The sequence below is a fragment of the Myotis myotis genome, unplaced genomic scaffold (genome assembly GCF_014108235.1).
Source record: "Myotis myotis isolate mMyoMyo1 unplaced genomic scaffold, mMyoMyo1.p scaffold_m19_p_1, whole genome shotgun sequence".
Lineage (NCBI taxonomy): Eukaryota > Metazoa > Chordata > Mammalia > Chiroptera > Vespertilionidae > Myotis > Myotis myotis.
The window spans coordinates 120,570,988-120,596,176 of NW_023416313.1; the positions used below are offsets into that span (position 1 = coordinate 120,570,988).

General features: G+C 41.9%; 1 protein-coding gene across 9 annotated transcripts in view; it reads right to left on the reverse strand.

Moving 5' to 3' along the window:
- The window catches only part of CCNY (cyclin Y), a 194,170-nt gene that overhangs the window by 60,142 nt on the left and 108,839 nt on the right, over positions 1 to 25,189 (reverse strand). For 8 of the 9 annotated variants that reach the window (XM_036350103.1, XM_036350113.1, XM_036350179.1 and 5 more), the window contains 2 exons: positions 17,048 to 17,082; positions 4,313 to 4,413 (listed from right to left, as the gene is read on the reverse strand). In XM_036350103.1, the coding sequence (XP_036205996.1) occupies positions 4,313 to 4,413; positions 17,048 to 17,082 (136 nt within the window). Of the gene's footprint in view, positions 1 to 4,312; positions 4,414 to 4,537; positions 4,685 to 17,047; positions 17,083 to 25,189 lie in introns of those variants that run through there. The other variant, XM_036350159.1, reaches the window with a different exon arrangement.

Genomic DNA, 25,189 nt, shown 5'->3' on the forward strand with positions numbered 1-25,189 from the left:
CATTCTACCACAATGCACCTGGAAAAAAGAAAATTACTGTTTTTTTCATGCTGTAGTGATTGCTCTTCTAATATAATGTTAAGATTTCAGCTGAAAGCTTCATAGGATTGGGCTTGAAGTGATTAGTTTAGTCACTTTGATTGAAGAAAAAATGGTTCTTGTTTCCCCTGGGAGGGAGTGTGACACAGGAAAACTATCACTAAACTGGAAATCAAAGCAACCTGGGTTCAAATCTGGCTACTTCATTTATTATAGTTCATTCATCTCTCAGAGCCTTCATTTCCTCATTTATAAAATTAGGACAATTCAACCTACATCACAGAATTGTTATTATAACAAATGGAATATATAAAAGCATTATCTCAAACATAAAGTTCTAAAACTAAAGTTATTATTATTGTGATTCCCCTATCAATATTTCCATCTCAAGAGGTCTACTGGCTTCTGTAGATTGAGTGAAAATCTTCAGGGACCCAAACCTCCAGAGCCAAAAACAAGATAGGACATTATTGTGGCCTCAGACTTCCGAGAAAAATAGAGCCACTCTGAAGGGCAATTTCTACTCCGGGGTCATATCCTAAAAAGCGAGAAAATCAAGCTGAGAATGCATGTACAGTCCAGCTCCCTGTGGCAGTTACGCTGGTTAACTTGAAAGAAAGTGATTGCTGGGAGCAAAAGGCAGACAGCTGAAAACTTAATTTCAGGTGTCAGGCTCCACTCCAAATGTCTAGCTTTGGAGGCCTAGTCAGTTCTGCCACATCCTCAGAAAGTGGTGAGGTTTCACTGAAGATGGGCAGGGACCAAACCAAAAGTATATTTGGATCAAAGGTTTTACTTAAATGCTTTTGCCACAAAACTAGGAAGAAAGAAATGCTATTTTCTTGACCAAGAAAACAGAATAGATTGTAATAATTGGCACTGTACTTGTCTTACTTCTTACCTAGAACTAAATCAGCAAAGCATGTGAGGATCCTAAGACCTTTGAAAATCAAGAGGTGCTGAGTCACAGAGATAAAGACAGGTGGGTAAGTAGTGCTCTCTGATGCTCAAAGGCCCAGGGCCATGTACTATTGGCCAGCTGTATAAATGTGCCCCCTCCCCCAACACCTTTTCCTTGATCAACACCCCTTTGTTCCTTATAGGATTTGGCGGAGGGGTTGGTTGGTGAACACTAAATTCAGATCATAGCCATTGGTATTTAGGCGAAAGATAGGAAAACCAAATTCTCCAACAAGAAATCATGCCTATGGCCAGGCTGGTGTGGCTCAGTTGGTTGAGTGCTATCTCATGCACCAAGAGATGGTGGGTTCGATTCTTGGTCGGGGCACATGCCTGGGTTTCAGGGCTTGATCCCTGGTGGCGGTCATGCAGGAGACAGCCGATCAATGCTTTTCTCTCTCTCTCTCTCCCTCTCCCTTCCCTCTCTCTAAAATCAATTTTAAAAAATATTAAAGGAAAAAAAGAGAGAAAGAAATCACGCCTATGAAAAAAAATGAACACAGAGAGAGGGCCCAAACTTTTTATATTTAGGCTTTTCTTTCACTGTTAGAATAGCACCCAACCTTCCCCCCACTTAGTAACCTAAAATTTGTAAATATGTTTCCTCATTTTGGCATTTCACCAATTTACAGAAGCATTTTCTTTTAAAAATAAAAATATAAATTGGTTGTTTAGAACTCAGAGAATTTTCTCAAAAAAAACAAAAGAATACTTGGTTTTCAAGAAGCAAGTTCAGCCCACAAATGCTCACTATGTCCATAATAAAGTTGAACTACTATTGTATTAATGAGTGTGTAATCAATTTTAATGACTAGAGAGAGGGAGCCAAGACAGGAGTAGGATAAGGTTTAGGCAAAATTTTAGAAGATGAGAGCATTCAGAATTAGCATCTTCCCTACCCCCTTATATTTTCAGGGCTCCCAGGTCCAACATGTACATTTTTTAAACAGGGCACTTTTTAAAACAACTAAACTACTGACTAAAGGAATATGAAATTTGGGTGGTGCAGAGAAAATGTCTTTTGGATCAGGGAAGCCACAGTATCCACGCTGCTTTGTCTGAAGTCAGCCTTCTTAACTGGTCTAGCTTTTCAGCTTCTTTTCCCTCCATGTATTAACCTACAGTTTATTTAAAACATTTTATTTAAAACTTTCAAGGGAACTTTAGGGAGGGGAAAGAAGCTGTCCACTTATATCAGGGGTCCGTAACCTTGGCTGCCTATTAGAATCTCCTAGAGCCATGGTCAGCAAACTGTGACTCGTGAGCCACATGCAGCTCTTTGGCCCCTTGAGTGTGGCTCTTCCTAAGCCTTAGGAGTACCCTAATTAAGTTAATAACAATGTACCTACCTATATATAGTTTAAGTTTAAAAAATTTGGCTCTCAAAAGAAATTTCAATCGTTGTACTGTTGATATTTGGCTCTGTTGACTAATGAGTTTGCCGACCACTGTCCTGGAGGGGCTAAAAATCCATACACTGGATCTGTGGGGTGAGACATCAAACGTCAGTGTGTTTTTAAGCGCCCAGGTGACTCCCAGGCACAGCCAGAGCTGATTCCACTGATTTAAAGGATGCATAGCTGTAACTTCGGTGATTGCACCTCTCAGACTTGACACTAAAGTATCAAATTGTCATCCAGTTTCCCTGCCCACTCCTAAGTGGGAGTCCATATTACAACCAATGGTGATTTTAAGTCATCCAAGGATGAACCATTGAGCAACTGATTCAGATCCATTTGTAAATCCCAAGAGCTCGCACTGGCCCTAAAGGGGAGGCATGTTCCGCTCCACTCTGCTTTGCTCTCCCCATGAAGATGATTCCAGGATTAAAGGAAGTTAGTGGCTTTCGCTCTGGGCTCCAGAGCTTGAGCAGATGCCAACAGCCACACAGTGCATGGATGTTCAGCGCTTTCCACTCCTCTCCACAACTGCTAATCATTTACTCTAGGAAATGCTATACCGGCAGTAAGTCTAGGCCAGCCGTGGGCAAACTACGGCCCGCGGGCCGGATCCTGCCTGTTTGAAATGAATAAAACTAAAAAAAAAAAAAAAGACCGTACCCTTTTATGTAATGATGTTTACTTTGAATTTATATTAGTTCACACAAACACTCCATCCATGCTTTTGTTCCGGCCCTCCGGTCCAGTTTAAGAACCCATTGTGGCCCTCGAGTCAAAAAGTTTGCCCTGGTCTAGGCTCAGGGCAGGAAGTGGCTCAGCCAGCGGCATGTGCACACCTCTTCCCATCTGTAGTAGCTGCCTGTTTGGGTTTATGCCCACTGGTTGGTTTATGCCCACTCTTCACTTACCACGCCCTTAACACCAAGGTATTGAGGGAAGAAGCCTCATTTCCATTTAGATCCTAGAAATACCAACCCCACAACAGAGAAGGCAGCCTCTCTCCAAGTGGTCAAACTTCTACCTTCCTCCTGGAGTGAACCCTGTCCACAGAAGACCATGACAGTCCCCACTGCTTGATTGAGGCTGTGACTAATTGTCACATGTGGTAACATTCAGAACAGGACTTCTAAGCCAGAAAATCTGGCCCACTGAGATAGAATACTTCCTAATAGCAATGTAAACACTTACCTCAAACACTACTATGCACTGTTGTTAAATGTGTATTTTCTTAAATATAGAGGTAAAATACCCCAGATTTTTCACAGATGAGCTGAAGACCACAGACCCTGGCACATCAGGTTCTCTGTGATCTATTATCAAAATGCTAGTGGGAACATTACAGGAAAAACCAGTGTTCCTTCCTTCTTACCTCCCATTTTAAAACATAAAAACTGAAGCCCAACATGGGAAGGATTTTATGTCAAGACTCCCTTTCCTCCCTTAAACCCCACTTGAAAATAAGATCCCCCAAAGAAGGGTCTTATCCAAACCCTCACCCCTTGGTGACAGAGCCAAGGTCAGACCTCACATCTCGATTGTGGGCAAGGACACTTTCAATTATGTCAGGCCTGCTTTCTACTGTAGCCCCAAGTCTTAAAATGGAATCTCATTTTATTTTGAAGGTAAAATATTAGCAGAGTCATGCAAGGATAGCCTTAATAAAAAGTGGGAAGGTAGAAAGTATGCACAAAAATAAAAAATATGCTTTACTTTATATTTAAAATAATTTCAAAATTTGGTCTCTTTACCTAACTGGTAATATTAACAAATATTTTGAACACTCCACATTTTAACTACCAAAATCACATTTTAAAAAGATTTCCCATAGTCAATGGCCTCCCCCTGCCAGATCCCACAACCAACCAGTTAGGAATAGAAAAAGCATTCATTTAAGCAAAAATCTGTATACCCACCATTTAATTGTATACTTGAGGTTTGGTTGACTGACTGTGCTATCGTCTAGGAAAATAGTGGAGCAGGAGCTGTATTTCCTTGCTATTTGTCCTGGAGGATGCTGGAAAACAATGGCAACAAGACAGTAACAATTAAACAGGGCTCAAAATTCTTCCAAAGAACATCATCCCCTTAAACTTCAGATCACAAAGGAAAAATGTCTTAGCAAGAAATGTGAATACTACCCAGCAAGAACAATATAAAAACACTTTCTTCTTACGACGAAATTCCTTGTTCTTCCACATATAAAAGTCACCACTCATAGTTCCAAACGCCCTTCACTGGAAGAACAGTACTCTTGCTATCAAGCATCAGAGTGCAGAGTCCATAAAAATCAGCTGCCCTGGAGCCTGTGTGAAACAAGCAGACTGCTAATTACACTAACAAAAGCTCCCAATTAAGGGAATGTCCTGGTTTTATGCACCAAAACTCCACTGTACTCTATTCTTGGGGTACAGAGTATTTGGGGGCAATGGAAAATGCAGCCAACATTAATTTAGAATCTCCTGGTTAATCTACTTGAATTTTAAGAGGTGATGTTTAAAAAAAAAAAAGTATTCCTGTGTTAGGGCAAAGTTATCTTTTAAAGGGAAGATTATCTGATACTATGCAAATGTATCAATGGATGATCTTCACATAGTGTGTCTGCACTATGTAAGGAAAGGCGCAAAGAAGGCTTGTTAAGTTGAAGTTACAACTTGGATGTCAATTTTCATACCTATTAAATTGATCACAACATTCTCACTAAGACACTATTAAGGCACTAAAAATTCTCTTTCTTTTTTTAAGCTCTTATAATAACCACATTGAAATCATGTAAGACACACTACAATATCAAAAGCTATTAATAGCTATTAATATGGGAAGCAAGTTTTTAAAAAGTTCTTATGAAATTTTCCCTACTAGAGTAAAATCTACTACAAACAAAACCTCAACAGATAAGTTTAACACAATACAGTGGGGCCTTGACTTACGAGTGTCCCAACTAACGAGTTTTTCGAGATACGACCGTCTCTCGGCCGATGTTTTGCTTTGAGTTGCGAGCTAAAATTCCGGTTACGAGCCAGCTTCAGATACCTCACCGCTAGTTGGCACAGCGAACGTCACAGTGAATGCCACATCAGCCCAGCATCACGTGTCTCACTCGTTCACTTTTTGATTTGACATACGAGTAATTTGAGTTACGAACTCTGTCACGGAATGAATTAAACTCGTAAGTCAAGGCCCCAGTATAATTCAGTAATTAACAGATGTTAATGAATTTTTGGAGATACAGGATAACTTTGGGAATAATCCCAAAAAAGCAGCAAAAGGACAATAATAATTCACTTCTATTATTGTATGGTTTCAACTATTCTGATTTCTTCACTATTAAAATGTGAACAGAGTCAAGGAGAGGAGCTGAGTGATGCACTCTAGTGAGCACACTCTACAACCATTCACATTCTAAGACACTACCATCCTGAGTTGCAGGGCAGGAACAACCCTGGGCACATAGTACCTAAGGTTCAGAAGATTAACCTGAAATCAGCCCCACTGAGGGGCTGGCCAGTCCTAGCCTGGGATTGCCCAGATGTTAGCCTGAGCCTCCCAGTACTAAGGGTTGGTGTGCCAAAGCCCTCACTTTGCCAGGGTATGCCAACTCAACTTTTAAACTCTTATTTCTAAATTGAATAAAAATCATAAGTATTAAGTTATAAAAGATTTTTATTTTCAGGGTATGTCATCACTCTAAAATATCATCTGGGCTTTACTCATTTGTTGAATGTCAGAACTACAAGATTCATAGAATGTAAACCTCTTGATCTGAAATCTACATCACTAAAAAAAAAAATAATAATAATGTTCTGAATACTTTACGTGTATTCATTTACAACTCACAAACCCCTAGGAAGGTAAGTAGAATTCCCATTTAAGAGTCAAGAGTCCAGAGAAATGAAGTAATGTTCCCAAGATCAAATCTAAGACACCAGAGCTCAAAAGGCATACTTGTGTGATACCAAATCTATACCTTTCTACCTATAGTTCTTCACTTATGCCATGTTCTCCCAGATCTTTTCATACAATACCCCAAAGGCCCTTTACCTTCTCTGACCCCAACTCAACCTAGAACCTTGTCGACAGCCCTTGCTCGGGACTCCTTCCTGCCATCTGGGCCGAGGGTCCTTCCAGGTGCTCGTAGGCTTTTGTGACTTCTGCAGCACTGACCAATCTCCGCTGCCATTTCCAGCTCACTCGTCTCTGTTCTCTAGGATCTAGACTCCAAGTCTCTTGGAGGTAAACTGGATAAATTTCTTGAATCAGCAAACACAAAGCAGCTTCATCCAGGGACCAGAGAGCCTTTTTGGCCCAAACCACAGCCATCACACAGGAAGCTTGCCTCCATGGGCTAGCTGGTCCTCGACTGGTCATGACAGCACAGCCTCAGCTGAAAGGAGCATGCCATGTCAAGCTGGCAAACAGGAGCTCATAGCAAGGGCCCATGCCACTGGTCAGTGAAATGCTGATATGTTTAAGACACACCTCAGTGGAGCAATGGCTGGCTCTCTGTGACCCTGCAGAGAATTAGCTAATATGGACGAAACATTTCAAGACAAGATGGGCTAGAACATGGGTTGGAGTCAGAAAGCCTAGAGTTCCGAATGTCGCTCTGCCACTGATTAGCTATGTGAACTTGGGCAAGTTCCTTAAGTAGGATGATCACATGCTCTGGCTTGCTGCAGCAATCCTAGTTTGCCCGTGTTGCCCTGAAGTAAACAATATCAGCACTCCCTTTCACACTCGTTAGTGTCCTGATTTGGACAACAAGTTATAAGGTTGCCTTGTGCTTTACCTCCTGCAGATTCAGTACCTTCCATCTGTAAAATATGGAGAGCAAAGGCTACCCCTCATTGTGGTGCTGTAAGGACTGCATGGGATAACAAGTGGTGTGCTGAGCATAGAACCATGCTCAATAAGTATGAATTCACTTCTAACACTTAGTTTCTACACTTTAACTTCTCATTTTCAGTGGTTGAGTAAAGTTGTCCTACCACTTCTTAGGGTTCATTAGGATCAAATAAAAATAAAGCATTAAAAAATGAGGTAATATTACTAGAGGAAAATAAGTTTTAAATGTTTGTAAAAAAAAAATTACATTAATAAAATCTCCAAAAATGAATGCTGCATAATTAAAAAAAAATTTATTCAGAGGAGAGCAAATCATGACCCTGATTAAAGGCAGAACTGTGTGTGCACAGACTGAAATCTGCACCAGTTTCCCTTTATTAATATTAACTGAGGGCTTGATGTGCACAGAACATGCATGGGGCAGAGACAGAAGTGAAAAAGAGATGGCAGTGCCTTAACCGGTTTGGCTTAGTGGATAGAGAGTCAGCCTGTGGACTAAAGGGTCCCAGGTTCTATTCTGGTCAAGGGCATGTACCTTGGTTGCGGGCACATCCCCAGTGGCGGGTGTGCAGGAGGCAGCTGATCCATGTTTCTCTCTCATCGATGTTCCTAACTCTCTATCCCCCTCCCTTCTTCTCTGTAAAAAAATCAGTAAAATATATTAAAAAAAAAAAAGAGGTGGCAGTGCCCAATGCTACCTACCACCTGCTACCTCCCGTACATTGCGGTGCACAGTCTCAGTAAACCATGAGGCAGGTGGGGGTATTTTCCTCATTTTACAAAGAAGGAAACATCTAAAAAGTTACACAGCTAATAAGGAGTGGACACAAGGAACATTCTGTGAAATTCCCCTGTGCAATCCCAGAGCACTCATAGTGGGGAAGGACATACATGTAGATAACACCAGGGCTAAGAGAAAGGAAAGCTGCATCATATCCTTCCAACACCACCATGAGCTCAGAGACACAAAGATAAAAAGGACAAACTAAATAAAAGAAAAACTCCTCTTTGACTGCAAAGTGTTAACAAACAAATATTCCACAGAAAGAAAAAGGACGACAAAATAGCTTTTAGCAGGTTCCGTTTCTTACAGGAGGAAAGAAGAAAGGGCAGGAAAAGCAAATAGCCATGGAATTAGTAACAGAAGTGAACAAAATCATTACTCTATGAAAATAGAAAAATAAACCAACATCGGGTCTCAAAGACAAACACTAGGAAATGCCAATTTTGAGGTAAAATTTTACTCTGTTGTGTCATGCATGCTGTCATCCTACCTAATAAAAGAGAAACATTGTAATTAGCCATACATCTGCTACCCTTCCCATTGGCTAATCAGGGTGATATGCAAATTAACTGCCAGCCAACATGGCGGCCGGCAGCCAGGCAGCTTGAAGCGAACATGAGGCTTGCTTGCTTCAGTGACGGAGGACTCCAACGTTCCCCGCCTGCCGCTGCTGGCCTCTGAGCTTGCAGTTTGAAACATTGTTACAAACATAGAAGCTAAACAAAACCCCAGAAACCTGCTTTCAGCCAGCCGGGATCTCAGAGCTGGAGTTGAAACAGTGTTTCAATTATAGAACCCCAACAAACCAGATACCTGCTTTCAGCAGCCAAGGCCTAAGAGCTGGAGCCAAGTCTCAGAGCTAAAGCTGACCCAGAATAAAAAAAGAAAAAAGAAAAAAGGAGCGGTTGGGAGCTTCAGTCACCCGCCAGCCTGAAAACAGCCCTCAGCCCCTCACCCAGACTGGCCAGGCACCCTAGTAGGGACCCCCATCCTGAAGGGTGTGTGACCAGCTGCAAACAGCCATCATCCCCTCACCCAGGCTGGCCAGGCACCCCAGTGGGGACCCCCACCCTGATCCAGGACACCCTTCAGGGCAAACCAGCCAGCCCCCACCCGTGCACCAGGCCTCTATCCTATATAGTAAAAGGGTAATATGCCTCCCAGCACCGGGATCAGCGGAGCCGAGAGGCCTCCAGGCACCGGGATCAGCGTGACAGGGGGCAGTGCCCAAACCCCCTGATCGCCCTGGGGCTCTGTGTGTGACAGGGTGCGGTGCCCCAACTCCCCTATTGGCTCTACTCTGTGAGTGACAGGGGGAAGCTCCACCTCCTCTATCGGTCCTACTCTGTGAGTGACAGGGGGGAGCTCCTCAACCCCCTGATCCTCCCTGCTCTATGTGTGACAGGGGGCGGTGCCCCAACTCCCCTAGCGGCCCTACTCTGTGAGTGACAGGGGGGAGCTTCTCAACCCCCTGATCGGCCCTGCTCTGTGCATGACAGGGGGAGCTCCCCAACCCCCTGATCGACCCTGCTCTGTGCGTGACAGGGTACGGAGCCCCAACCCCCCTTATGGGCCCTGCTCTGTGACAGGGGGCAGCGCCCCAACCCCGTGATTGGCACTGCTCTGTGAGTGACAGGGGGCAGCGCCCCAACCCCTTGATTGGCCCTGCTCTGTGCGTGACAGTGGGTGGCGCCACAACCTCCCCATCGACCCTGCCTTGAGTGTGACGGGGTGGTGCCCCAACCCCCCAATCGGCCCTACCCTGAGCATGACTGAGGGTGGCATCGCAACCTCCTGATCCGCCCTGCTCTGTGCATGACAGGGGCGGCGCCCCAACTCCCCAATCAGCCCTGCTCTGAGCCTGACGAGGGGCTGCACCTAGGGATTGGGCCTGCCCTCTGCCACCCGGGAGCAGGCCTAAGCCAGCAGGTTGTTATCTCCCGAGGGGTCCCAGACTGCGAGAGGGCACAGGCCGGGCTGAGGGACTCCCCCTCCCCCCTGAGTGAACAAATTTTTGTGCACCGGGCCTCTAGTATATATATATAAAAAGCCAGTGACCAGAACTCCATGATGACTAGATCAACCTGTCGCTATGATGCCCACTGTGACCAGCAAACCGGCCCGATCAGGGGGTACGGCCAGTCAGCCAACCTCCCGTGGCACCTCGGCCCCCTGCTCCTCCAGCCAGCTCCGCCCCTGATCGTTCTCTCCCACCCCAATCAAGGGCAAGGCAGCCGGCCAACCCCCTGCCCCCCAGCACTTACCCTCTGCGGCCGGCCCTGCCTGATGGCCCCCACACCCAAGTAGGGGGTGGGGCTGGCCGGCCAATCTCCTGCAGCCCCTCTGCCCAGCCGGCCCCACCCCAATGGGCCCCCACCACCCAATCGGCCGGTAGCTCCTCTCTCTAGCCGTCCTGCTCCTAATTTCTGCCCCCTACCACAGTAGGGGGTGGAGCTGGCCAGCCCACTGCCCACAGCCCCTCCCCAGGGCTGGTGCCACCCCCAAACAGCCCCCAGCACCCTGATTGGCCCACGGCCCCTTCCCCCAGCCAGCTCCGCCCCTGATCAGTCCCCCCCCACACCAATTGGGGGTGGGGCTGGCCGGCCAACCTCCCACAGCCCCTCCCCTGGACACTGACCCCCAATTGGCCCCCCTATCCCATTCAGGGGCGGGGCCCATCAGCCAATGGCCCTCGGCCCCTCCCCAGTCGGCCAGCATATGTATTCCATGCTGTAGTTTTGGGGGTAGGGTGAGATGGGAAATGAACTTATTCCAGAATGCTGGGGGTAAGGTAGGGCAGATGTTTATCTAAGTATAAGTCTGAAAATTTTTAATTTACAGAAAGGCTCAAATATGAGTTAGACTGGCCCCAGAATGTAAAAAAAACCTCAAGTTTCTTTCCTACTGTTAGCACTCTCTCTTCTACATAATTAGTAAAAAGTCACAGAAATACAAATATGTCAAATATTTGCACAATGCAAATGTTTAAGGGTCTTAACTATATCCCATCTCCATTGCTATTCATAACTATCCTTTGAGATGGGGAGGCAAGTGGTATTGTACTCTTTGCAGGTGATATAATTAAAGCACTTTACCAGGTGACAGTAAGTTGGCATCAACAGCAAAGAAGTATCAGAAGAATCATAATTCAGGCCACTGAACTCCTAATAACTTGTTATTGCTACACTACACTGTTCTTCAGCAATATCCATTCGAAATTCCCTATGAATGCAGTTATATTGGTCAAAAATTTACTGGTTCTAGAAGGTTATTTCTTTCCTTAGGAAAAGTTTAAAATTTTTAACAGAAGTTAAAAAAAAAAAAGAGTTGTGCTTTGAAGAAACAAATATCTTATTACTGATCAGTTAAAAAAAAATGAATTCATTGAACTACAAACAAAATATTAAAAGCTAAAGACCAGCTATTTTGGAAAACAATTTGGCAATTTCTCAAAATGGTAAATATAGAGTGACCGTAGGACCCGGCAACTCTACTCTTAGGCATATACCTAAAAGAAATGAAAACATGTCCATAGAAAAACATATATAATAATGCCCATAGCACCATTATTCACAATAGCCAAAAGGTAGAAACAATCCAAATGTCCATCAACTGATGAATGAATTAGACAGAATGTGCATACCTATACAATAGAATATTATCTGGCCATAAAAAGGAATGAAGTTCTAATTCTAAAACAGATGAACCCTGAAAATGTTCACTAAGTGAAAAACGCCAATCACAAAAGGCCACATATTGTATGATACCATTTATATGAAATATCTGGAAGAGACATGTCCAAAGAGACAAGAAAGTAGAGTAGTGGTTGCCAGGGGCTGGGGGAAGGGGATGGGGTGTGACTGCTAATGGGCATGGGGTTTCTTTTTGGGATGATGAATATGTTCTAAAATTGACTATGGTGATAGCTGCACAACTCTGGGGATATACTAAGAACCATTTTACGGTAAAAGCTGTTTTTAAAAATAAATTTTTTTACAGAAGTGTACAAAATAGTCAAAGACCAAAGACAAAAAAAAAAAAATATTCTATGGGATGGACTGGAACTGGAAATTAGGTTGTCAGTAAGAATTCATGATTTCTAAAATGCCTATTTCCTACATATAAATGGGCCTAGAAGCAATGACACCCCAGTAGCAATGAGTACATACGGAGTCCAGATCTGGTTTTCTAACACTGTTTGTCATTAAAAGGAACCAGGGCTCCCTGGAGAAATGGCTGATTCCAGGGCTGACCCAGGGAAATACAAGCTGGGCCTGGAATATCTTGTGCCAAAAAACAAGCAAGAGAGAACTAAAAAAAAAAAAAAGTGGGGCCATGCCATGAGAACACAGAACCAGTGCAAAGACTGTTACTAGCCAAATCTAGGACAATGTGAGCACCAAAATAATTAAGGACAACCAATGACCTATATGTAAATCACTGAAAAAAAAGATTTCCACAAGTCCATATAAAGATAATGGATGGAAGGATGAATGGATGGATGGATGGATGGATGGTTGGTTGGTTGGTTGGACGGGAAGAAAGGGTTCTTAGAGCAGAATGAGACTTCCAAATATAAGGGTTTAGGGATGGAAGCTAAAAAATTACCATTTGCAATGAAAATACAGAGATTGGTTCAGGCAAGAATGATCAATAGATGCTAATTTGAGGATGGGAATAAGAAACAGGATATCTGCATGGTCTCAAGTGTCTGCTCATAGACTGCTCATTAGTTGTAATATGAAAACTAGTCAATACACAATGGAGAATCTGGACAGCACCTTGTCAGGTGATCAAAATCAACATCACCAATGAGGTCAGTTGGATATAGTGTGTCTCCAGAGTTGATAAACGAATAAGGGCAAGGAAGTACTCCATGACATATTTTGGCCAGAAGTGCTGACCCGAATCCAAAATGAGAAACATTCTGTTAACAAAACACCTGGCCCTGTATTCTTCAATATCAACAGCATGAAAGAGAAAGAAAGTCTGAGGGTCTCTCCAGATTAAAGGAAACGTAGGGACACATCAATTAAATGCCACATGTGATCCTGAATTAAAACTAGCACCAGATGCCTGACCAATGTGGCTCAGTGGTTGAGCATAAACCTATGAACCAGGAGGTCATGGTTCGATACCCCATCAGGGCATATGCCTGCGTTGTGGGTTCAATCCCCTGAGTGGAGCATGGAGGAGGCAGCCCATCAATGATTCTCTCTCATCATTGATGCTTCTGTTTCTCTCTCCCTCTCCTTTCCTCTCTGAAATGAAAATAAAAATAATAATTTTAAAAAAACTAGCACCAGAGAATATCATGCTACACAGGACATTATGGGATCACTTAACTTAAACAGCTGGAATATGAACAGTCAATTAAAAAGAACAGTATCAGCCGGGACCGGTTTGGCTCAGTGTCGGCCTGCGGACTGAAAGGTCCCAGGTTCGATTCCGGTCAAGGGCATGTACCTTGGTTGCGGGCACATCCCCAGTGGGGGGTGTGCAGGAGGCGGCTGATCGATGTTTCTCTCTCATCGATGTTTCTAACTCTCTATCTCTCTCCTTTCCTCTCTGTAAAAAATCAATAAAATATATTTAAAAAAATAAAATAAAATAAAAAGAACAGTATCAATGTTACACTCTGTATTTTGATAACAATATTGTGTTTATACAGAGAATATCCTTGTCTTTGGAAACCCAGTGGAGAATATTGGGAAGTAAGGGCAGAATGAAGGCAAACTACTCCAAACAATTCAGAAAAAAATAATATAGGAAATAATACAGGAAATGTAATCAGAGCATGAGGTAAAAATGATAAAACACTGGTGAATCTAGATAAAGGATAAATGGAAATTTTCTATATTATTATAACTGTCCCACAAATTTGAAATTTTTCCAAATAAAGGTTATTAACATATATAAAGTAAAAGAACAGCCAAACCGGTTTGGCTCAGTGGATAGAGCCTCGGCCTGCAGACTGAGGGGTCCCAGGTTCGATTCCGATCGAGGGCATGTACCTTGGTTGCGGGCACATCCCCAGTAGGGGGTGTGCAGGAGGCAGCTGATCGATCTCTCTCATCGATGTTTCTAACTCTCTATCCCTCTCCCTTCTTCTCTGTAAAAAATCAATAAAATATATATTAAAAAAAAAAAGTAAAAGAACAAACCATAACAAAGATGCTCTGACTAAAGCCTTTACTTAAAGAGTAAGGGTAGAAGAGTCTGATTCTTACAGGGCTTTTCTGACAAACCGTTAGCACTCTCAGACTATGATTTTTTTTTCTTTTTCCTCTCTGCTCCAGAAGTCCCTAAGCAAGGTGATGAAGTTGAAAACTGAGGAGTTAAGGGAGCAATAAAGCAAAAAATAAAATGACATAGTGAGGAGGGTGAGGCATCCATACAAAGCCTATTGAGCTCAAACAGGAAAAGATGGGTCCCTAAACAGATGAGGTCAAATTAGAACTGCTCCTTCCCACAGCAGTGTCTCAGAAATATGAAAACCAGGCAGCTTGGTCAAGAATATGTGCTGGCTGATTCAGAGATAAGATCCTCATACCACACACAAAAGACTAGGGCTTCAAACACAGGAACGCCCACTGAGAACAGGCATTTTGTAGGACAAGTCATCAAGTCTGTTCAGTGACCTTCACTTGGGTGCCTTAACAAGGACAATGTAGTTTCCCAAATAATTCCACACTTTATATTACACTCTATTTGTGCCTCATAACAAGAGTGATAGAATGAAGTGTAATAGGAAAGTGTAAGAAAAGAGAAAGCCTTCCATAGATGTAACCAGACACTCAAGGAACTGACATCTGTATCAACATTTTCGAATGTATAGCATTATAATTTTTAGACATTCTGAAAAAAAGAAAAAATATTAAGAGAGGGCATAACAAAACAGCTCTCCCATATGAACATCCACTGTGTCAAGTCAAATGAATGGTGTGGGAACCAAAGTATCTAGGGCTCCTCAGTGAGGTGTGAAAATCCTGTACTCCATTATTGTTGCAACTTTTCTGTAAGTCTGAAATGACTTCAAAGTAAAAGTTGGATTCCTTAACCTTATTGGAGTTTTAAAATCTTACTGAGATTAAAACCTTAACTGAAGCTTCTTTCACACCCTCCAAGCACATTTTATTGGTACTTACATAACTACATAGCGGTTGCTCAATAAATTAATGTTCTATTAAAAGTAAATCTCCCAAAGAGGCAAAAGCAAGGTTTAGGATATATATTTTTATTAATTTCAGAGAAGAAGGGAGAGGGAAAGAGAGAGAGAAACATCAATGATGAGAGAGAATTATTGATCAGTGGCCTCCTGCATGCTGCTACTGGAGATTAAGCTCACAACCCAGGCATGTGCCCTTGACCAGAATCGAACCTGACACTCCATCCACTGAGCCAAACTGGCTAGGGTGCAAGATTTAAACTTTCTTGTCCTGGCCAGGTAATTCAGTTGGTTAGAGCATCATCGTGACACGCCATCGTTGCGGGTTTGATCCCCGGTCAGGGCACATACAAGAATCAATGAATGAATGCATAAATAAATGGAACAACAAATCAATGCCTCTTCCCCCAACCCCCTTCCTTCCTCCCTTTCTCTCATGAATTAAAACAATTTTTACATTTCAGTTCCTGGATCAAGCTTACTACATTCCTTGACTTCTCTGGCTGACCAAGTAAAGAGTATAAACCGAAAAGATACCATTTTACAAGAAATCTGCTCCTCTCCCTTACAAATATAGTAGGCAGAAATAAACCCTCTAAAGCAGGATTCTCAAATGGAGCAGAACAGAATACACTCCATCCCAGGAATTCTGGTCTTCATTAATTATGAAAAAATATATCCATACTCAAAATACCAGAAAGACTTTCATCAGTTCTGATACAGAACTCGGAAAATTAAATAGAATTTATCTATATTCTAATGGGCAATAACAATAACATCGACATCTTTATATGGTACTATAATTAGTTTGCATGCACCTACCTTAATTTCTTCACAACGGCATTTTGTCTACATTTTCAAAGGGCAAGGAAAATAATATTACAGCTTTAAGTCTTTCTAACACATAGCTTCAGTGCCAAGTACTTCAAGATCTATAAATATTTAATTGCATACAATCTAGAAATCCTTAGACAAACCCTTGTAAGGTCAAATACTCATTCTGGTTTTCAATATGAGAATTTATAGCATACTTATTTTGGTAATTTACCTCCTTCATCATTTCATACCTCATAGAGATAGCCTGTTCTAAAGAAAGAGGTATGTATTTAGAGGGACAGGAAGGGATGGCTATAATGTTCTTGAACTCCACCGTCCACACTTCACAGGGATGCAAGCTGGGGCACCATGGTGGGTGCGAGTGGAGGGGAAGGAGTGCATATGGAGCCAGCCAGTCGTACATGCTGCTCAAGGAAGGATAAATGATCACAATGGAACGCTTGATGCCTGGCAAGCAGGGGAAGAATATACCGCTCAGAATGGCCAAAAGTCTAGAGCTAAATCTTTTTAAACTCTTTAAAATTAAACTGTTGTCAAGTTTATCCTTTCTTTGAGAATCAAAAGAACATACAGATTCTATTGGATTTATAAACAATAATTAGGGAAAGGAAAGTGTATGGAGGAATACAGCCTCATAGAAAACAATTATGTGTTTATTCAAATGAAACTGAGTTACAGAGAGAGAAAGAGTAATCTGGGGTAGGAATAGAAGAAAAAAAGGATCAGAAATTCAAAAGAAGTAGCTTTCATTTGGACCCATGTGGTGTTTGCTGTGGTATTATTCACACACCTTCTCATAAACAACATCAGTCTGTGGCTTCTGGAAAAACATCTGGGACAGTGGATAAATACCAGCCATGCTTATCCAATTGCAAACCATAAGGACACTGCCATATTCTTCACATTCTCCCAAGTATCAAACAAAATACATGAGCCATTTTCACCCATCCCAGACAGTTATTTAAGCTCTCTTGACTATACAGTCATTCTGAAGGTCACAGGTACAGTTTCACTTACATGGTTAATGAAGAGACTCTTGCGTTTTTCTCTCACTGTGAAAACAAAAGATGCAACAAAAATGTTATACGACTGCATGCCAACCCCTTACAGGTCACCGAGGACTAGCCCATCCTTCCACCAACCCACATATCCAGTTGCTCCATTACCCAATATAAGAAAGAATATGTGACCTGCACAACAGAGATCTGAACCTGGTTAATAGAGCAAAATATATACCCACTTAAACTATGGCATGCTAACAAAGTAAGTGTAGGTATAATTAACTGAGGGGTAATAGCTTTCCAATAACTAAATAAAATCTCAATTGGCAAATCTCATAAAACTTATACACATCCATTAATTTAAGATAATTAACAAATAATAGGACTACTGATTTCTAACCTGAGCAGACCCACAAGGTGCAGACACACAAAGGTCCATACTATAGGTTCAAATATAAATATCAATAATAACCATCACAAGCATTAAGATACATGACAAAATATGCTAGAAACATTATTAGCATTGAAACAATTCCTCCCCCTGATAGGTCCTGAGGAATAAAGCCAGGTTTCTGATTAGGACGCCTTTGGAGCCTCTTGCAACACCCTCTCCCTCATGGAGGCTGATAATATCACAATACAAAATACTGTCCTATCTCAGAGATGGAGACCATGGTATTTATCGAAACAGAGGTCCTCAGCCCGAAATTTACATGGGTGACCTGGAACCCTAAGAAGCTTTTTCATGACCTGATTATCATTGAACTTTGCATTTTCTTTCCAGAACACCTAGTTTTAAGGGTACATACAAATCAATCAATACATTTACTGAGTAGGTCAGTGTAGAAGACAGAAAGGTTTCCTTCGAAGAGATGACATCCTGAGCCTCTATGAATCAAGAATGCCACCTTGGACACAGCTATTGGGGTTGGGAGGGTAGAGGGCATGAGCAAAAAAGAAAAAGAAAAAACTCATGGACACTGACGACAGTGTGGTAGTGATTGCTGGGGTAAAAGGGCAGGGGGGACAGTGGAGGGAAGTGAAGAAGGGTATAGGGAGGATAAATGGTGATGGAGACTTGACTTGGGGTGGTGAACACAGATGATGTGCACCTGAAACCTGTATAATTTTGTTAACCAGTGTCACCCCCAATAAATTCAATAAAAAGGAATAAATAATCAAAAAGGCGCTAGGTACAAATCCAGCTTACTATCTGAGGAGCCTCTGCCCTCCCTTCACCCCCAAAGTCCACCTCCCAAACGCAGATTCCTAGTTCCCTGTGGCTGATCTGACTGAGGAATTTGGGAATTGTTTCCTAGTTTGTATTGTTTAATTGTCTTTAGAAGTCCTATCCTCTCTAAAATGATAAACCAGCCTGAGGGTACTCTTGAGAGCAAATGCCTGCAGGCCATCAGATGGACCCACTCACAGGCCCTGGGCATGCTCCTACCACAAAGAGAGTGTGGGGCACCTGGCTATGCTTGAGGCTAGACCAGCACACTGGGAGCTCTCTGGAGTGCCCAGACAACAGCTGCGGACAATGTCTGCTGGGAACAGTGTGGAGACTGCATGATCACTTTTGACCTAACTTGAAATAAGCATCCACAGGTGAACCATAACAAAAGAAATATGGAGAGCTACAAAAAACACTGGGTTTTAACTTCCTGATACTATACACTTGGTGTGCATGCGCATGCATGTGTATCTGTGCATGTGTGTGTACATGTGCATGTTTCCCTTACATTATTTCAATACTAAATTATTATGCATCTAGTCAGGTTTGCTCTACCAAGTGTAGGTATGATGACATGATTTCTCACTGGCTACAAGGATCTGAGAACACTTTTTACACAGGCAGCAAATTCCATAGACGACACTTAGCCCTTGCTAGGGTACCCAACAACAGGTTTGTGCAGAGGCTTTGATAGGGGGAAGGGTAAGTAATAGGAATAGGACCACAGTTGTTTAAAGATTATTCACCTCACCTTACTAAGTAAGGGACTTTCTTACAGACCCTGGGAAACTGCAAGATGTGCTGCAAGGAGAAAGACAGGGCTATAAAAAGATAAGAGACGCCTTGGAGCCTGCTTGGGTCCATTATTCAGAAAAGAGAATACATTTTGAGAACAAACCAAGGCAATGCTTTGATTTGGTTGCTGAGCCTGGACCCTGACCCCCTCTGGGAGTTTGCCTCAGAAATGTTGACTATTATCCTGTCCCAGGAAGGGGCTGAGCTGGGTTTTCACATCATAGAAAATTAACTACCTTGTTATTGGACTTCAAGACCCTGGAAAGAGACACAGGGAACACAGACCCTGCAGCCCTTATTCTGCCCCGCGTACTCCTTGCAGGTAGCTCTTCTTCCTTATCCATATATAATCAGCCGGCTAGCAAGAGATATTACAGCAGAATTTTCTGGATGACCTGCTACTCTCCCATACTGCTGGCATTATTAGAATAAACGCTCATATATGATCCAACCTTGTCTCTGCTTAATTTGGCTCAAGTAGTGAGAGGTGACCCGCACCCATTTTGTATCTGGTTTCAGCTTTGGAGTCTCCCAATTATGGGAATCACCTCCAATGATATCCATGCCTCAAGAAATATTAGAGTTTCCTATATGAGTACTACTAAAAACATTAAGAATTACTAAAAAATGAGAGGATTAGAATATAGAATCATCAATGTTTTGACTTAAAGTTTTAACAAGAAAGCTTTAAAACAAACAAAAATAGAATCACAGTAAGTACATTGACAAGTAAGAATATTGTAAACGTGGATGCTATTATCGTACATCTTCTACAAGGATAACTCTAAGGGAAGAATCAGACCATTTCCATGAACCCCAAACTGGTCCCAATTAGAATAGTAGAAAACAAAAGTTCACTAAGTCTATTACAAAACACTTAAGGACAAGGTATCAGAATCTATTGTAGAATACTTTATAGACACTTTGTGTTTATACAAATGAATGCCTTGTACTTCTTTATTTCCCTCAGGGCAACTGAACCTGCTGAATCTTATCTGAAATCTGGTACTACCTTTCTGTATTATTTTGTAAGGCCATCCCTAAAAGGGCCTTTGAAATATTAACCCTACACAGTATCTGAGAGGCTTATCACATGTGTCCCTATGACAGATTTCCTTCTGGAATATCTCCTGAGTCCCCTAACCAACTGCCTGTCCCAAAACATAGACAATCTTCTATCATTTGCAGAAGGTTATCTTCCATAAGCTGCAATGAATAAGGAAATCTTTGAAATGAAATAAATCTTCTCTTAAAGTATTGCAATTTATATATTAAACAAATGCAACAGTGGAGGCCTATGGCGAAAGTGACAGATATTATTTCCCCATGAACTTCAAGTTTTCACACTTATTTCTTTACAGGGCTTCCTTCACAGAAGCGGTCACTGGAGCTAGTGAAAAACTTGGGGGTTAGAGCCAGAAAACTGAAGTAGGGGAACCTAATAAAGTGGCAGAATGTGGCTGGACTGATAATGAAAGAAAAATCAAAACCCCATTTTTATACTCAACAATCCAAGGTAATACTTATCTACTCAGCCAAGCAAGATATAATAGCTCGACTTACCTTTTTGGGCCCTAGAAAATTAAGAGGTAAGAAAAATCTTTTAAACTAGAACTTTCTCTGCTGAAAATATTTTAGTTTTTCCTCTTACATTATTATGTACACCATCATCATAACATTAAATCCTGGTATTCCTGGCAGTGTGTTTTTAATAGTAAGCATCTATACAGATGAAATGAGACTTCCACATTATGTGTGGACCTTTTTACCCTATCAACCTATTTGCTGAAGTGAATGTATGTATTAATTCCATTACAGGACTATAACTTGCATAAAGGATGAGTTCTCACCACTTTCTGTAGACAAAGGGACATAAGCAACAGGAGAAAAAGCAGTAATATTCATTCTAGTATACATGTGTAACTTATAGCATTGGAAACTATTAGTCATTTAGTTTGTCTATTGTTCTTTTTATTTTTGCATTGGACTTAGGAAATTGAAGTGTGTAAACCAAAGCAGTTAAAGTTTTAAGTTCTAGGGAATTCTGAGATGTGACTATTTTAATTACATACATATTTAAATTTCTTGCTTTGGAAAGAGATAAAACAATGGGAGTAAGAAAAGTGACACTTATAATCCAAGGTGCATTTACTCTTTTAACCTTCATGGTTTGATTCATGTCATGAAACTGGCACAAATAAATAATGCATGAGCCATTTTAGAATAAATTTCACATGAAAAACTTTGGTAAAATGGAAACTATACAGCAGTGATGGCGAACCTATGACACACGTGTCAGAGGTGACATGCGAACTCATTTTGGGTGACACGCATCGACAGAGACAAAAAATGTCATAATTCAAATATTTGTCTCTCGCAACGGCCAGAGTTGGGCATCACTCGAGTAATATTATTACTCACGTTACTCATGATCAGTAATGCAATTCTAAAACCGAATGTAAACATGTACATCGGTGTTACATAGCAAAGATGCATAGTGAAAACATCCAAGATACATTGTTCCAATATTGACATTAATATAAAAAGGTTAAGAATTGCACTATAAAGAGATTAATCTTAGTCATGACATTTTATTTTTTTTCTTGACTTTTCTTTTTTTTTAATTAAATCTTTATTGTTCAGATTATTACAGTTGTTCCTCTTTTTCCCCCCAATAGCTCCCTTCCACCTGGTTCCAACCCTACCCTCTGCCCTTACCCCCCACCCCAATGTCCTCATCCATAGGCATATGATTTTTGTCCAGTCTCTTCCAGCACCCCCCACACCCCTCCACCCCCCACAGAATAGTCAGTCCACTCCCTTTCTATGCCCCTGATTCTATTATATTCACCAGTTTATTCTGTTCATCAGATTTTTTATTCACTTGATTTTTAGATTCACTTGTTGATAGATGTGTATTTGTTGTTCATAATTTATATCTTTACCTTTTTCTTCTTCTTCCTCTTCTTAAAGAATACCTTTCAGCATTTCATATAATACTGGTTTGGTGGTGATGAACTCCTTTAGCTTTTCCTTATCTGTGAAGCTCTTTATCTGACCTTCAATTCTGAAAGATAGCTTTGCTGGGTAGAGTAATCTTGGTTGTGGGTTCTTGGTATTCATCACTTGGAATATTTCTTGCCACTCCCTTCTGGCCTGCATAGTTTCTGTTGAGAAATCAGCTGATAGTTGTATGGGTACTCCCTTGTAGGAAACTGACTCTTTTTCTCTTGCTGCTTTTAAGATTCTCTCTTTGTCTTTTACTCTTGGCATTTTAATTATGATGTGTCTTGGTGTGGTCCTCTTTGGATTCCTTTTGTTTGGGGTTCTCTGCGCTTCCTGGACTTGTAAGTCTATTTCTTTCACCAGGTAGGGGAAGTTTTCTGTCATTATTTCTTCAAATAGGTTTTCAATATCTTGCTCTCTCTCTTCTTCTGGCACCCCCATAATTTGGATGTTGGTACACTTGAAGTTGTCCCAGAGGCTCCTTACACTATCTTCATATTTTTGGATTCTTTTTTCTTTTTCTTTTTCTGGTTGGGTGTTTTTTGCTTCTTCATATTTCAAATCTTTGACTTGATTCTTGCAATCCTCTAGTCTGCTGTTGGAACTCCGTATAATATTCTTTATTTCAGTCAGTGTATGCTTAATTTCTAGTTGGTCCTTTTTCATAACCTCAAGGGTCTCACTAGATTTCTTGAGGGTGTCACTAAATTTATCGGCGGTTTCTAGAAAATTCTTGAAAAACCTTATAACTGTGGTTTTGAACTCTATATCCAGTAGTTTGCTTTCCTCCATTTCTGTCATCTGTGACCTGTTTCTTTGTCTCCGCATTTTTTATGCTTCCCTGTGTTGATAGAGTGGCTTTGTGTGCTAGGTGTCCTATAGGGCCCAGTGGCTCAGCCTCCCCAAATTACCTGAGGTGGACACTCTTGGTGCACCCCTTTGTGGGCTTTGTGCACAGTCTTGTTGTAGTTAAGCCTTGATTGTTGTAGGTATCACTGGGAGGAATTGACCTCCAGGCCAATTGGCTGTGAGAATCAGCTGTGTCTGCAGTGGGAGAACTTCTGTGCTGGAGACACCCTTCTGGGGCAAGACTTGCTTCAGTGGGGCTTTGGTGCTCACTGAGCCTGCCCCCCGAATGTGTCCCTTATGGATCTGAGGAGTTGTAATCTGGATCGTCCCACTCTGACCACTGGGTACACTGGCTCTTGGATCTCTAAGGAGGTGCTAATTTAGCCTCTTCCTGAGGCTACCCAGCAGGAGCTATGGAGGTATCTGCAGATTCCTCTTCTTTGTTTGGGGTTTGGCGGTTCCCAGATGAGGCCCAGCTTGAAGCAATGCAAGCTGCTGTGGGGCCTTAGGCCTTCTTTTGGAAGTTCTGGGTCTCTCTGACCCAGCTGCAGTTTGTTAGGTAATTTTCAGATTGCAAAGGGCCAGGCCTTTCATATGCATAAGCCTCTGCGCACAGCTTGGATGGGGAGTGGTCTCAGGGGATCAACAGGGCAAAGCAAACAGCTATGGTTGCTCCTCAGTCCTGCCCTAAGAGGCCCCTGCCGGAGTCCATTCATTGTCTTTACTAGCTGAGTTTAGACAGAGACCCCCCAAAAGCTAGTAACCTTTGAAGTTCTAGCAAAGGTCAGAACTGTGCACCACCCAGTTAATTTAGGTAATAATAGTTGAAGCATTCCCACCTTAGTTCACTTAATTCCTTAGATACTTATGTAGATCCTTGTTGATTATTGCTAACCAGATACTTTGTCTATTCCTGGAAATTGTTTGCTGATCTGTGTGTCATTGAAACCTCCTTACCCTAAGGGCTACTCCAGATCTATAAAAGATTGGAGCAGCCTGAGCAGTGGAGGAAGTCCTTCCCCTTGAGTTGGACTTGCCCGCCTGGTCCCCCAATATTCCAAATTATCTCTTGTCTTTTTCTCTCATTTGTTGTGCGGCTCCTCTTTCAGATACCGAACCCTACTCTACGCAGAACGTGGAGGGAGTCTTACTCGACAGCCCCACTTCTCAGTGTCCCGGTAATCGCTGCAAGCACCTCTGAGAGAAAGCCACCCTCGAGTTCTGACTTATGCCAGACAGTCCAGCTTCTCCCAGTATGAGTCTGGGTCCCCAGAGGTTCGCCCGGAAGTGGAGTTCAGAGCAGTCAGGAGCTTGAGACTCCCTCCCGATTAAAAAAGACAACCATGTCCTCAGTTGCCAGCCCTTTCCATATGCGCCCCCATAACTCTGCACTTTATTTCCACACCTCCTCTGAGTCTCAGTGTGCTTTTCTCTTTCCTTCTAGTTGTAGACTATCCACGCAGCCAGCCTTCCTGTGGTTCTGGATGACATCGTTTTGTCTTTTAGTTGTATTTTTGAAGTGGTTGTGCGAGGCAGCAATTACCGGTGTTTACCTATGCCGCCATCTTGGTTTCTCCTATGAAATTTTATTTTTATTTGAGTGACAAAATGCCCAATTCTGGAAATGGCTTTGTTATTGTCAACATGTGCCTCAGGTAAGCTTCCCGTGTGTTTGGGTGTATTCGGCAAATGGACATACTTGATCGCCATGTTCGTTAGGAGACAGGAGTGGGTTAGAAGAAAAAGATATACAGTGCAACAGTGCCCGATGAGACATTCTGCATGTCGGATAATTGATTACAGCACCATATATTTGTTGGTTATACATACTATCTTTGAATTGTTTTGCACCAGGAGTCAGTGCAACAACACTGCAAAAAGTTAATAGGTAAGAAACCTATCAACCTTTTATAAAAAAACGCCGATTTATATTTATTTATTTTTGCAGCCTTGTGATGGAGAATCAAAAAAAAAAAAAAAAAAAGCAAGGTTGAATGATAAAGGAAGTGGAAGTAGCAGTAGCTGACCCTTTCAAGACATATGGACCGAGATGTACGGGACTGTTGACAGAAACAACAGATTATTGTGCATACTGTGTAATGAAAAGGTAGTAAGCAGAACGTGGAATGTATAGAGACATTTTGAAACTAATCATTGTCAGCTCTTGAAAAAAAGTATCAATGAAAGGAAAGAATACATTCCTAGGCAGTTACACCTCTATAAAAGTCAATCAAATTCCATCATTAAATTTGTAAGATGCTCTACAAATTTAAC